Here is a 15,345-nt window from a genome sequence, read left to right as displayed (position 1 = left end):
TACAGGAGCCTGGTGGAGGACTTGGTGCAATGGTGCAAACTCAATCATCTTCAACTTAACACTTCAAAGACCAAGGAGATGGTGGTGGATTTCCGCAGGTCTAAGCCCACTCTGCTACCAGTCCACATTGATGGGGTCAATGTGGAGGTGGTTAGCACCTACAAGTATCTGGGTCTCCACCTGGACAATAAACTGGACTGGTCAGCCAACACTGATGCACTCTACAAGAAAGGGCAGAGCAGGCTGTACTTCCTGAGGAGGCTGCGGTCCTTCAATGTGTGCAGTAAGCTCCTCAGGATGTTCTACCAGTCTGTTGTTGCCAGCGTCCTCTTCTATGCAGTGGTATGTTGGGGAGGAAGCACAAGGAAGAAGGATGCGGGGCGAATTGACAGGCTGGTAAGGAAAGCTGGCTCTGTAGTGGGAGCTGAACTGGAGTGCATCACTTCACTATCTGACAAAAGGACCCTGAACAAACTGATCAACATCTTGGACAATGAGTGTCACCCACTCCACAGCACTATTGTTAAGCAGAAGAGCCTAATCAGCTGGAGACTTCGCTCACTGCCTTGCACAACTGACAGATTGAGAAAGTCATTTGTTCCCAGGGCCATTGAACTGTTCAATGCCTCACTTAAGGGAAGAGGAGAGATAGACTTCTCTGCATAGTCTGTCTGCCTCTTCACCCCCTCCATGTTTGGTACTGTCTGTCCACTAGCCACTTTTACCACTGTCTTTATGCCTCACTGTTTGCGTGGTATATTAGCACATTAGCACATACAGTATGCATAACCCCCCCTCCATGCCACAGCCGAACTGTGGCCACACTTATACATTTTCTTAAATAGTTAAATATATAGATATATAGACTTTACTTTACTTTATTTCTGCATTGTTGCACTGTTGGACTTACTCATTTGCACTATCACCATGACCACTATCACCATTGCACTACCACCATGACACTCATTCACACAGAGCACCTTAGAGCACCTTACCATACCTTACTATGCACAGAGAATCACAGGCTCAGTCCCTGCCTCAGTCACTGCAAGCGCCTCTGATTGATTAATCACCACTATGTTGATACTGTTTTTAGAATTGATTTAGATAAAGTGTTAGTGGTAACACTTTCTATGAAGGTTGTATTTATAACGCCCTATGAATGCATTCATAATGTTTTATAAGGTGTCTATAAAGCATTGTAATGCTCATTATTACCATCTATATGTATTCACAAGTCGTCATAACCAACTTCTTGATGCATTATGACAAATAATTATGAATGATTATCATTTTAATCTGAATAATGCATTATAAATGTCAAGATCTGCCTACTCACTTGTCAGTTTTATGATGCATCATAACTACTTCTCTCTGTTAAATGCATAGAGTGATGAATAAAGAGTTTTGACTTCTACTTTAGTCCTATATATATATCTATAGCTATAAGTATATGTAATAAAGTTATAATAATTTATACATCTCCCTACAGCACACAATTATAAACAGCTATGCAATATCATAAGTGTTATTTGTCAGCTCTAAGTAAAGTGACAAGAATATGACCCTATTATTAACAGATATAGGTTTACTGAGTAATTAAAGGGTGCAATGAACTAAGTACCGAGTCTAGCATATTTATCCCATATGCACAATATTATAAATTACTATGTTAATGTCATAGGTGTTATTTGTCATCTTTAGGTAAAGTAGAGCAAATGCGATTTTGTTATAAATAGATATAAGAATATTATAAACAAATATGGGGCACAATGAAATGAGAGCCTGGACAGTAAAGACAAAAGGAATGCATTTAGTTCACTATTTTCATTTAAACCAACACACATAATCAGACTGATTATCAATGCTCTGAGCACATTACACAAACACAATGAGACAGGCCAAAAAAGTGGAACGGCATGGTCCTATATTTTGTGGTGGTGGTTATTATTGAAATAAAACTCACAATGCCACTGAAATCTATCTTGGGTCATTATGAAAGATCGTTCGAATCAAAATAGACCTTTGGTTTAAATGAAAATAAAGTGAACTAAATGCATTCCTTTTGTCTTTACTGTCCTTGCTCTCATTTCATTGTGCCTCATATTTGTTTATAATAATCTTATATCTATTTATAACAACACCTCATTTGCTCTACTGTACCTAAAGCTGACAAATAACACCTATGACATTAACATAGTAATTTATAATATTGTGCATATGGGGTAAAGATGCTAGACTCGGTACTTAGTTCATTGCACCCTTTAATTACTCAGTAAACTTAAACTTGTTAATAATATATTCTTGTCACTTTACTTAGAGCTGACAAATAACGCATGATATTGCATAGCTGTTTATAATTGTGTGCTGTAGGGAAATGTATAAATTATTATAAGTTTATTACATATACTTATAGCTATAGATAGGACTACAGTAGAAGTCAAAACTCTTTATGCATCACTATACGCATTTAGCAAAGCAGGGCCGGAGTGGGGCCACTTTTCAGCCCGGGAGTTTCAGGCCCAAGACCGGCCCACTTTTTTAGTGGTGGTGGAAATTGGATAAATAAGGCAACATTTCAGCTCTTACTATCCTGTAGTTTTTATTATAGGCTAATATTCCACTATTCCACAAGGATAGGTTGATAAGTTCACAAAAACAGGAAGGAAGAAATAAAGCATTTGAAATGTATCCCACAATTCCACTAAGAGGCATATTGAACTACTGTATTGTTTACATGTTTTTTCTGCATGGGTCAGCTATCATGTTGTTGTTTGGTGATTTGCTCCTTTACTACACCCACTTCTGAGCAAACAAGCCATATAGGTTGATCATGTAGCCTACTGCTGTCATAGCCTACTGTTCTTTCTTCCATAAAATAACTTTAATTCATATGGTTAACTCTATTATCCTTTCTACTTGTCCCTATAGTCATAGTTAATTTCGGGCTCATCATTTTCAGCGGGGGACTGGCTGATCTGCTGCTCAGGCTACTTTTGTTTTTAGGCCTAGGCTACTGCATACACAGATCAAGCTTGAGTTTTGTTATCAATATTTGCATAATATTTGCAAAGTCTATGAATAGCCATATTGGATGATATCAAAATGCTAATATTTTAATTAATTTAATATGTTACTTGCGAATAGGTTGACAACGCTACAATGTCCAGTAGGTTATTAGCCCAATGACGCCGTTATAATCATGGCTATCTCTCTTTACCAGTTGCCACTTATGTCTGTCCTCTTCAAAAAAAATTGGAAGCATGGCACATTTGGCTAACATTTGCCAGCATTTCCCTCCAATACTTTTCGTCTTTTTTACCTGGCCTTTTCAGTCCCTCATGGCATCTTTCTACCATCCATCCTCCTTGACGCTTATCACTACGGGGGCCGGCCCGGCTGGTATCTGAGAAAACTTTTTAGGAAAGACGGGCTATATGGACCCAACCAATTAACTCTTCTTGGGAGGGGAGAACAACCCATGCAGAGGCTGCGGTGTTAGGCATAGAATGCGAACCTGTGTAGCCAACTTTAAGAGAAGATAGATTAACGTGACAAATGCCAAAATTTTTCTCCAATCCCTCGACCGGCCCAAAAGTGAAGCGGCCCACCGGGAGGTTTAGGTTACCCACTCCGGGCCTGTAGCAAAGCAAAGTAGTTATGATGCATCATAAAACTGAAAAGTGAGTAGGCAGATCTTGACATATTTATAATGCATTATTCAGATTAAAATTATAATCATTCATAATGATCTGTCATAATGCATCATGAAGTTGGTTATGACGACTTGTGAATACATATAGATGGTAATAATCAGCATTACAATGCTTTATAGACACCTTATAAAACATTATGAATGCATTCATAGGGCGTTATAAATACAACCTTCATAGAAAGTGTTACCGTGTTAGTTAGTATAATTAGTATTTTTGTAATTTGTATTTTAGTATATTTTTATATATTGTATTTAAGTGTTAGTATAATTTGTATTTTAGTATATTTAGCATATTCTTTATCTTCTACTGTCCTTATTGCTTAGTTGTGTTTTTATATTATATACTTTAATTACTCTTTCTGCTGTTAAAGAATGTGTCTGTATGCTGCTGAGACCTTGATTTTCCCCTGGGGATCAATAAAGTATCTATCTATCTATCTATCTATCTATCTAAACTTACTAGACGTCTTAGAACCCCCTATTCTATTCCCTCCCCTTATCAATCGCTAACCTATCTGAACTCCTAAATATTCCCTCCCGGACACCTCCCCCCAATCAAAACACATCAGAACTCATTGACACATTCTATGACACAAGAGGGAGAGGGAGACACAAACACTCTCGCGCGCGCGCACACACACACACACACACACACACACACACACACACACACACACACACACACGCACACACGCACACACCGGGAAAACAGAATACACGCGGGAACACAGAGGAAAGTCCAACACGGAGGCAAATAGCCTCGGCACTACAATATTTATTCAGTGTATACCACTTTTCATTACGTCATTGTCATATTTATCTGGCCACACTTATTTTATTCTAGCTTTTACAGTGGGAAATTAATTAATTAATTAATTAATGAAGTTTGAAAAATTTAGATGTTGAACTTTGATCTCAGAGAAATGCCTTCTCATTTTGTTGCCATGGTAAGAAACAAATGGCAATAAAGTGTGATTTGATTTGATTTGATTCTTTAGGCACACTCCATTTGATTATGTGGGATTCAACTGCATAGACACAGAGTATGTTACGATGGAATCCTGCTGATTACCTTGCAAATAAATACCACAGATGTTTCAATTGTCCCTCCGTTTGAACTGTCCTCACTCAGTCTGCCCCTAGTTGACTAAAAACACCCTGAACTAGAGCACACACTTTCATTTTAGCTGATGGCAAAATGGTATCAGCAGTTCAATAAAAGTGACAATTGTTGTAGGCCTATGCCACGCTGCCCCATGCAACAAGCAAACATTGTAGCCTTCTATTTGTTTAATATGATTGAAAGTGAGCACTTCTATCTCCTGTTCCAGCCTTACTTACACTGCTGTCATGCATTTAAATCTAACACAAACCACATTGGCATCTTAAGAGATTATCACATATCTGATATATATTTATATTATATCTTATAAGTACATGGTACATTTTCATATAAAGAAATCAATCTAACAAGTCACAGAAAAAGACAACCACATTCTTGCTCCATACAAGGATCACTGCCTCCAAAGATGTCTGAGTAAGCCAAGACAAGACTTCTTATTTCAGAAAAATCCAGGAAGGTTCTTTAATAGATGGGCATATAATTCATGTGATTTATAGCCTGCCACATAGTTACAGTCACACACAGTGGGACATAGAATGAATGAAAGAGAATCCATGACTTAATCCTTGATAAGGGGGATGCTATATACATACGGCCATTTTTTTTACATTTAAAATAAGTTGGAAAAGACAACTTGGAGAAACAAACTCTCAATACATTTAAAGTGTGAAATAATAGTGAAATAAACAGTAAAATCTATCCATTCAAGTTATTTCTCAAAACATTCACATTGTGTTAAACAAAATCATATTAGCCCGTATGTAGTGGTACTGTGAGAAACTGACATTTTCTGTAGCTTTAATTTAATGGTCATAAACAACAGACTTTGAACATTTATCCAGCAATTTACTCTCACCACAAGATATCAGATCACAGTAGTCAGCTAAGAATGGGAAATAGCGTCACTTATGGGCAGGGCCTACACCCTACAATATGGCCTAAGTAAAAAAAAAAAAAAGAAATTAAATATATTTTATGTGTATAAAAATGACTGTAATAGCCTAACCAATTGTAAATGTATACCAATTGACTATCATGGCCTGTTTGGTGAACCACATCCCATTTAAAACAGTAGGCTACAAAATCAAGATACCGGTAAGTTAAATTATTTTTTCATGTGAAGCCATACATACAACGCAAAAGCAGACACACAAGTACACAAGGTTAATTTTACATTTTGTCAAATACTCTGTAGGCACAAAATGAAACAGTCAGAAGAAAATATCCCATCAGCAACATTAGTTCTGTATTGCAAAATGTAAAACATGTATACACCAAGCTACACCTGTATTAAATAACAATTCAGATAATAACAATTTGTTCAAAACCTCTTAAAGAGGTTATTCTATAATTGTCCAAGTAAACATAATTGATTGCCAGATCAATGTCCTCACATCTGCCACTATTTTAATCAGTTTACATAAAGAGCATCAAAATAATTTTAAACATCATCTATATTCATATATAACAGGTTTTACTACATTTGATTGACTTTGATTGGTCTTTCTTTTAAATAATTTGTTTTCAATAGGAAAAATGAATCTTAGAATTTTTTGTTTAATGCCTACACAAAAGTATTTGTTACCACAGACCTGAGCCTTTCTAGATCATATCTACAGAGGGACTCACATTGCCGCTTGGTTTTATGCAATGAGCTCATGCATGTTAGTGTTGCCAAGAGATTTCTATTGTTACAATCACTTTGGAATTACCTCCAATGATACATCTTAGTCAGGCACTTCCTCCTCTTACTGGTCATTCACTGTGTATGTATTACTGTACCTACATACAAGTCTTCTATAACACTTAATTGCTTACATTATAGTCTGACAGTCTTTTTTCAAACAAATCCAGTTTATGATAACTGTCAACACTTCAAAGTGCACATGATATATCCAATTGGAAAACCCAATCAAGCACAATTGTTTGTCAATAGACTATAAATTAGACAGTGCTCAGAGTTATCAGTTTTCAGTCTTAAAGGAGAACATATTTGTGTGTGAGAGAGTGTGACACATACTCACTTTGTGAGTTGTGAGTATTTGTGTGTGAGAGAGTGTGACACATACTCACTTTGTGAGTTGTGAGTCTTTGTGTGGTGGTTATTGTGTGTGTGTGTGTGTGTGTGTGCGTGAGAGAGAGAGAGAGAGAGAGAGAGAGAGAGTGTGTGTGTGTGTGTTTCTCTGTGACTACTAAATGGGTAAGATTTTGTCTGCTCATCAGAACTCCACTTTGCAAGCAGGGAAGGTATCCTCCTGCATGGCCACGGTGCTGTTGCTGCCTAGCACAGTGACCCCAAGTTTCCTTTGCCTTTCCTGGCTCTGCTGGTACCACTCATGAATGGTCAGGGACTCAAACGTTGGTATCAAAGTCACCTGAAAAGCACAAAAATCAGAAACGATATGGCTCAGCCATCAGGATTTGATCATTCATGCATAATAAAAAATGATCAAAACAGGACATAGATATAACAGAAAATGTGTATTAATGTGTACTAATGGTGTTTTAATAATAATAACAAAGGGTCAATAAGTGTTATCTGACCGGCACATCATCCGGCCAGACAGATTTTCCCTCCAGGATGGCATCCAGAATGGGCCTCAAAATGGTCTCCTTCAGAGAGTCATCACCGCTGATGATGTAACAGGAAGAGCGCAAACGGGTGAAGAACTCAACATCAACGGTAGAGGCTGCATGGCCAGATGGTAGATATGCCAAATCCAAATAGATCGGTGGGCCTACAATACTTCCAGCCTTGCTGCCAATGGTATAGCCTGTGAAGTGAACATTAGGCAAGAAAAACTGAGTGAGTAAAACTGTGTATTAACTCATTTACTGAAAAACTATATTGTGTATCTTGAAATAGGAAGGAGACTACCATTGTAGTAGTAGTACATAATCGATGGAAAAGCAATAAGACAGCATCATTAATTCTTACCTGAAGAAGTGGGCCGTGATGCACCTCCTCTAGCACCTGAGGGACGAAGAACTGCCTGGGGCTCTGAAGCACAGCTGGTCTTCAGATTGCCCCCCGAAGCACCTGCACCACCTGGCTTGACTTTGTTCCCCTGAACAAGCCCTAAAGTGGACACAGGCCTCTGAGTGGCTACAGGTAACCTCTTAGTCTTCGCTGTTGCAACCCTTACGCCTCTGCCGGGGTCGGGCATGCAGGTGCCAGGCTGAGGCGGCAACGGGGGCAGGTCTTTCAGGGGAGTGGGTAGGGGGTCCTGAGGCAGCGGATTGCCCCCTTTCAGGGAAAGGTGACTCTGTGCACCATCACCTGCGTTCTGCGGCAGAAACGCCATGCCACACTCATCATCCGAGTCTAGGGCTCCGTCGGCTGTGATGGAAGGGCAGTCTTCGGTGCCCGGAGGCATGTCCGAGTCGGAGGCGGTGGGCAGGTAATCGCTCGTGGATGTCAGCGGTGTCTCCTGTGCACATGGACGAGGCTTGCTGGCCAGATGAGATGGCGCCTTGGGTTTTGGCACCTCCTGAGAGAGGTCACTGTCATCTGAGAATTCGTGAGGGCTAGGGTTAGCCACTCTGGGCGACAAGGGATGCTGATGATTTCCGACAGGCTTGAAGTGCTTGAACTCACACGGCGACACCAGGCAAAGGTCAACATCGTGAGTGGGGTCGAATATGAGCCCTTGTGGTGCCAGGGGGCGCCCATCTGAGCCCTCATTCTGGTTTTTCATGCCGTGGGAAATCTTCAGGGGCAAGGCCATTCCCACTTTGAAGTCAGAGTCCACAAAATGTCCATTAGAGTAGGACTGCTCGTCCTCATTACTAGATTCACTTACAGGTGGAAGCACCTGCTCAAAAGACATTGATAATGACTCATCCACTTCTGTTGATTGTGGAGAACAGACTTCAGCAGGCATAGAATGTGTGGTGGTCACTGTGGGGGATATGTCTGGGCCAATGTCTTTGAAGGAACTCAGGGACAGGAAGCTTGTGTGTTTGTCTTTGGAGGATGTAGAAGTGCTCTCTTGGTTGCTTTTGATAGGCCCTGCATCAGAGTTCTTGTAAGATTCCATTGATTGGCTGTCTGACCCCAAGCACGAAATCTTGCTTCCAAGACTGCTGTTCTTCTTGGAGGACCACATCTCCTCAGGTGATAGATGGTAAGGAGTATGGCCAGCGCTGTTTGGGCCGGACCGTGGGGAGGTCAACTCAAGCGTCTTTTCGTCCGGACTACCACAGGCATCCTCTGGGCTATTCTTCTTGGATGCATTCTCTTTCAGAGCCCCATCGAGTAACGTATACTCAGTTGGCGTGAGGTCCAGAATTACGCATTGGTCACTTTTAGGGGGTTTAGCAAAGGAAGAGGGAAATGGCGCTCCTTTGCCATCTTTACAGTAACCTCCTTCAGCACCATCCAGCCCACCAAATTCACGGCCGGATTCTGACAGTCCTTGGGGCATGTGTTCAGTGAGAACTTTAACATGACCCTCCTCTCCTCTTCTGCCATGAACCTCATCTTCTTCCTCACCTAACCGCAGGAACTCTGATGTGAGGTTCTCTGGTGATGACACAGGGGAGCGATTTGGAGCGTCCTCTGTATCACCGGACAGGATCTGATTTTGCTGGTCTTTGTTAGATTTGTGGTTTATTTTCTTACACTCCATCTCTTTGCTGTTGTTTGCTGCTTTTGCACTGCCTGCTTGACTGTTATTTTTGTTTGGCTCAACAGACTGATACGCCGAAACTTTCTTAGAATCCTTGCTGAGAGGTTTCTTATTTTTGCCATTTTCTGTTTTTAAGTCCCTCTTTCCATCCTTTTTTCCATCATTTCTTACATCTACCTTAGGTCTTCCTGAGGTAGGTTCCTTTTTACTCGGTGTTCTCCTCAATCCATTATCAGATTTCGGTGGAGCAGTTGTGGCACCGGGCTTGTCCAGTTTGGTTGCCCGCATTTTGCTGCTGTCAGCGGATTTTGGCTTTTCCTCTCCCTTTGCCTCCTTTTGGTCACTTTCGGTTGTGGCTTTGGTCTTGTCACTTTTAACTTCTCCACGGGGTGACTTCTCCTTGAAAAGTGCACTCCCTGGCCGTGAGTTGCTGGACTTGAGGCTATCTTGGCTCTCGGCTCGTTTAGGATTCTTATCTGACTTTGATGACTCCAAATCATTGGGGCACACCACTGGTCGTTTGAGGAAATCCAGATGTTTGATTTTTTCCAAACCTTCCAGAATTTTCCCCTGTGGTGTAGAGCCAGGGAAAAGAACTCGAATTATCTTCTCATGTGGGTTAACTGGATGCCAGACCAGCAGTGCACAAACTGACACAAGGCTGGTCAGGGGCACCTCTGTTCCTTTGGGATTTGAGCTGTTCTCAGGCCAGTGATGCATGAACATCTCAAGATCTTTTGAGCGTTTTGCTGGGTTTAGGACATAGAGCTCCAAACATCCCACCCCCATCTTCTGGAAGAGGATGACCGGTTCGATTGCAGCTCCTGCTAAGCGCAAAAGTGGTTCAGGCGTGATTTTCAGCTTCTCCAGGTACCGTAAGGTGAGTGCCACTTGATCACTACTCCTGAGCACATTCGGCTCCCCGTGGACCTTTTTCAGCCGGTTCGGTGCATTGAGGAACACCACGCCGATCTCTGGCGAGATAAGATTCTTCATCCATTTCTCTTTGATTTGGGATTCAGTGGCGTTCTCGTCCTGCTCAGCCACTTTCCTTTCCAACAGGCTGTTCACGCCAGGCAAGCTGTCTAGCCCAACATGCGTCAGAAGCACTGAGTCAACCCTGTCCAAGTGCCTCACTAGCTTCCAGAAACAGGAGCAAGTGTCGGCTCCGCCATTAACCAAGACGTTAAAACCGTTCACAGCGAAGAAGGCACAGTCACCCCTCCCGCCAGGGAAAACATAGCAGCATGGCCGACAGAGCTTCAGGAAGCCCACAGTGTTTGGGGGCTCCAGCAGGTCAAAGGGGGAGAGGAGCTCCATGGACTCAGAAATGCAGTCTGTGAACTCCTCAAGCCCCTCCATCTTTGGCAACACCATCAAAGGGTTGATTTTGATATCGATACTGTCCTGCAAGGTTTGTTTGCCCAACACAGAGTTCTTCCACTTCCCAGTCTTTGGGCAGCTTAAGGTCAGAGCTGCCTTGCCAGTCCCACTTGCAGTAGTTAGCAGCTGGCTTATCTAAATATAATAGATATGAACAGAATGTAAGCATTAATTGAAGTAAAGTTAAATAGAAATATGTTTGAATACAACATGCTCACAGTACTTGATGGATTTTGAATCACCTACCTCCTCATCTGCAAAAATCTGGATGAAATCATGTGGTGAGAACTGGCCAGTATGCAGAAGCAAATCACCGGAGTCCTCTGATGACTGTCCAGTTAATATAAGCAACTTGTGACGAGATCCATCTAATATGAGCCAGTGAACCTGCATATCAAAATATATGATCATATAATTAATTAAAAAATACATAATGTATTTTAGAACTATAAATGGTTCAAAAATACAATGAAAACGGTTACTCCTCACCTCCGAGTACACTAACTCCTCAGAAGGGTTGACCACAGCATGGATGTTTAGAATGTCTGAACTATACTGTAATGACCTCTGACCTGATAGCAGAGACAGAAGACAAAATTCAGTGATACCCTGGATGCAAGTCTGGACATTCCAAGAGGTTCAATCCCTAGCTTCATCATCAGCCATTCAAATGAGAAAGGACAAAAGAGAGGACTACTGCTTAAATGTTATCAAACAATAAATTGACCCGTGTATGATTGTCTCAATGAGTGTGTGTGTGTGTGTGTGTGTGTGTGTGTGTGTGTGTGTGTGTGAGAGAGAGAGAGAGAGAGAGATTATGTTAGGCTTCACTCTGCCCCAAGAATCCAAGTGCAAAACAATTGTTTGGAAGCACTTCCTTTCCCTCCCTTTACAGGATGTGCTGAGGTGGTGGCCCAAAGAAAGGCTGCAAACACTGTGCACAGAAAGAATATGAAACTCGTCTGAAGTAACCCCAACGTTAAACTAACGTTATCAATGTCACTGATTATTTTTGACCAAGGTTTCTGTAACTCAAGCAATGAAAAGGAAAATTACTCAATAAACATTACCTCAAGGAAATAATACAGTGAACCATTTACAATCTCATTTGTGTTGAGTCAGTCCATGAGTTAATGCCTTCACACCAGTACAACCAGTGTATTGTAAAATGTAAACAATTAGCTATTGTACAGATAAAAATCTACTCTATACTGCAGCATACACTACATGTTATTTCCATGACATCTAGTAAATCAATCAGTGTTGGTTTGGGTAGTATATTAGCAGGTTTTCCATGCAAGACATTGTTTTCAGTAACACCATGTAAGATTACATTTCAAGGGGACAGAATGACCAGTGAAGTCTGGGAAATATTCAGCAGCAGAGAATGTTCCAGAACATTCAAAACAATTCTCTTTTGTTTCCCAAATGCCATTGCACCATGAATTCAGCTTCTATTCTATTTGCAGTTTGAGCTATTTAAATGACATAATATGCTTTTTTGGATATGTATTAGTGAAATGTTGACAATGTTGTTTCTGAAGCTATTGAAGAATCTTGATAAATAATTAATCCCTTTGTTTAGCAGTCTTAGCCACTGCAAAAAAGAGATCTTTCTTTGTAACATTATGACTTGGCAATTGAAGGAAATGCATTTGATTTTTTTTTGTTGTACATACGCAAAATCAAAAGAGAGACAAGATATATACCTTTGACATCACTAGACAGGGCACTGGAATGCCTGGACACAAAGAGCTTGAGGTGCTCATCCAGGTTACATGCACTCAGGTCAATATCCCAGGAGCGGATGCCTAAACCCAAGAATTCAGAATCAAGTGTGAATGTGAAACGTCAAGATTTACCTATATGTCCTGAAATAGGAGGCTCTGAGTTAAGACATCTAAAACTTCCACTCACACTTAGAAACAGATAATTATTAGAATATCAAGTCATTGTCATAATATTCTCATGATAATTGAATTTTTCTGAACCCAAGTACTACATGGACAAAGTACTAGCTACAGTATTCACGACACAGACAAACTATGGGTTTGCTGGGGCTGATCAATGGGAAGGTACAGGGTTTATGGTGACCGCAGAGGCCAGTATTAAATGCCTGAGCATGAGAAACATTAAATGAGAAGAATTACTTCAGCTGTGTCAGCTTAGCTGAGCTGGGCAAATCAAACATTCGTTTCCCTGAAGCTTGACGACGTGTGCCAGCCTAAATGGGCAGAGACGAGCAGTTTATCAAATGGGCTATTTAAAGGTCATCTTGAAACATATGAGCAGTATTTAAAACAGCCCTTTTCAATATCATGTTTCAAGACCTAAGAGGGGTGGCTATTCAATGTTTATCACAGATAGATTATGTTTCTGTGTACACAATGCAGTATGTTGATGAAGAGCAGTCAACATAAAGAGACTTGCTAGAGACTATTATGGACTCTCAGCTACATTGATAGACCAAAAAAGGCTGTTTCAATTTGTCAGTCAGCTTAGATGACATGAGTCAGTCATCTCCATTTATTTTAGAACATTTTGTGCCTCCTGACTGATCTTTGGTGTTTGTCATTATCTTGTTGCCCTTAGCATTCCTTAATAAATAGACGATAAGGTTGTGGCATCAACAGATATGTTACACTATAAAGGATTCACTTCAGTGAGTGCAGCCGTTCGGGTTAGACTTTCACTCCCAGACAGACATCTGCATTTAACAACCTTTAAATCGACATACTGGCACAGTAAGACACGGCACAGCTCAACTTAACAGCTTTAGCACCGGTGACTGACAGTCGTTCTGGGATAACAGAACAAAGCGCTATAAAATGAGCTTGCTTAACAAACGAAGTGCGATGACTAGACCATGCGAAACCGTATAATAGACATCGAGATGTACATTACTCGCGCTCGATGTCTCCAGCCCCAGGAAACGCTGCAAGAGACTGCACTGCACCAGGGAACTGGGACTTGTCAAACATCAAGGATTTGTAATCATACTAGAACTGTATTATTGGCAGGCGATTATGGTCCAAAGGCTTGTCACTATTTCGAAATGAAGATGAAAATGGCCACTGTGCACAATAGCATCTTCTAACACAAGAATAATTGTACAGAGACTAGATAACACTGCGCTGTATAATAGTCTTGGCCATTTCTCGTTTGCGCACTGAGGAATTGTTGATCCTGTCATAGGTGTTTATTATAGGTGTTTATAGTATACTAATTCAGCAAACATTAAAATGGTATAGCGGATATTCTGTCGCCTAAACCCAATGCATAGCCTACTGAGACATGCATCATTGCCCACCGCAGAAACATTTATTTAAATAAAACGCCCATACCTCTTTCAATTTCTAGCATAACATATTCGACAAGGCTCAGTCGTCGGTGCGCTCCGATAATAATTAGTAGAGAATATTTGTCATTGTTGAAGCCCGCCTGAACTGCCCGACCCTGGTTTCCAAGCGGTTCCCTTGGTCGCGCTTGTTCAGACGCCATGTTGAAAAGTTATGGTTGATGTCATACGCAAACAATCAAGCTTAAAAACAAAAAATCTGACCAATCGCTGCCTTGCGCAGGGTCGCCAGCGCCTGTATATTGTAGAACACAAGTTTCATTTATATTTTTATTTCAAACAGCAATATAGTGAAATAGGCAAATTTGTCCAAACTAATTTTAGGGAAGAAAGATGGGTTTGTCACAGTGACTTTATTACATGAACACAGATCTGTTCATACAGTAACTACTGTTTTGTGATTAAAATACAAAACACTGATGAAGCACATGAGCATCATGTTATGCGTTTTAGCAAGAACTGTGATAGATATTTCGTCGCACTGTAAATCACTACACTCTTAAAATGAATGTGTTGAAAACAACACAACTTGCGTTGTTTTAACACATCTTTGTGTCCAGATAGGGACAACACATTCATTTTAAGAGTGTACAAACATTTGAATGTGAAGAAGTCACAGGAAGTTTCATGTGGGCAGGCGCAGTCCCAACTCTTGGACAGCACAGTGCTCACGTCACACTAAATAGCAAAATAGATATTATTAGGCTAATATCCACCTGAATGGGCGTTTTATGAAAAATTGACTAGAGCCACATTACAGGAATGTTGAATGCTTAAATATGATGATTTGATGAATGAACCTTTACTTTCGGATCGAGTTCCTTTTTTCTCAAGAATAACAGGTCTGGAGCTAGTGTAGTCGCGCCAGTTCATGTGAATGTTCTAGTCTACCACACACACACAGTTTCGTAGTTTTCCTAGAAATAAAGACATTTAACATGATGTAGGCTAAATATCCTAATTGCAGGGTCTTACCGATGGAATCATCCCTAAGTTCTTTGTAGAATTTGATGACGGTGCACTCTTTAATTTCTCCACTTCTTGGAGTGCTTCAATCTATAAGGTAAATCGCCAAATGACATACTTGCATTTCGGCAACTTTTTTTGTAAAACATGACATTTTAATGATATTTTA

At 40.6% G+C, this 15,345-nt stretch overlaps 1 protein-coding gene across 1 annotated transcript; it reads right to left on the bottom strand.

Moving 5' to 3' along the window:
- Nucleotides 1-5,328: 5,328 nt before the first annotated feature.
- Nucleotides 5,329-14,263, bottom strand: map1sb (microtubule-associated protein 1Sb). The gene is made up of 7 exons (XM_076295175.1): nt 14,197-14,263; nt 12,562-12,663; nt 11,342-11,424; nt 11,099-11,239; nt 7,777-10,987; nt 7,383-7,612; nt 5,329-7,213 (listed from the first exon to the last, which is right to left on the bottom strand). The coding sequence occupies exons 1-7, from the start codon at nt 14,213-14,215 to the stop codon at nt 7,058-7,060; spliced, it is 3,942 nt and encodes a 1,313-aa protein (XP_076151290.1). The 5' UTR covers nt 14,216-14,263; the 3' UTR covers nt 5,329-7,057.
- Nucleotides 14,264-15,345: the final 1,082 nt, after the last annotated feature.

The sequence above is a fragment of the Alosa pseudoharengus genome, unplaced genomic scaffold (genome assembly GCF_046254945.1).
Source record: "Alosa pseudoharengus isolate Yale_2024_CS ecotype anadromous, Long Island Sound unplaced genomic scaffold, YU_APseudo_1.1 YU_APseudo_1.1_scf_2, whole genome shotgun sequence".
NCBI lineage: Eukaryota > Metazoa > Chordata > Actinopteri > Clupeiformes > Clupeidae > Alosa > Alosa pseudoharengus.
The sequence above is the reverse complement of the archived record's forward strand: the minus strand, read 5'-3'. Positions and strand labels throughout refer to the sequence as shown.

Bases quoted from the DNA above. Each gene is read 5' to 3' on its own strand.
- map1sb (XM_076295175.1), bottom strand. The intron at 11,425-12,561 runs GTATATATCTTG...CTCTGCTATCAG, and splicing joins CCTGTCTAGTGATGTCAAAG to GTCAGAGGTCATTACAGTAT. The intron at 7,214-7,382 runs GTCAGATAACAC...TGTGCTTTTCAG, and splicing joins TCTGGCCGGATGATGTGCCG to GTGACTTTGATACCAACGTT.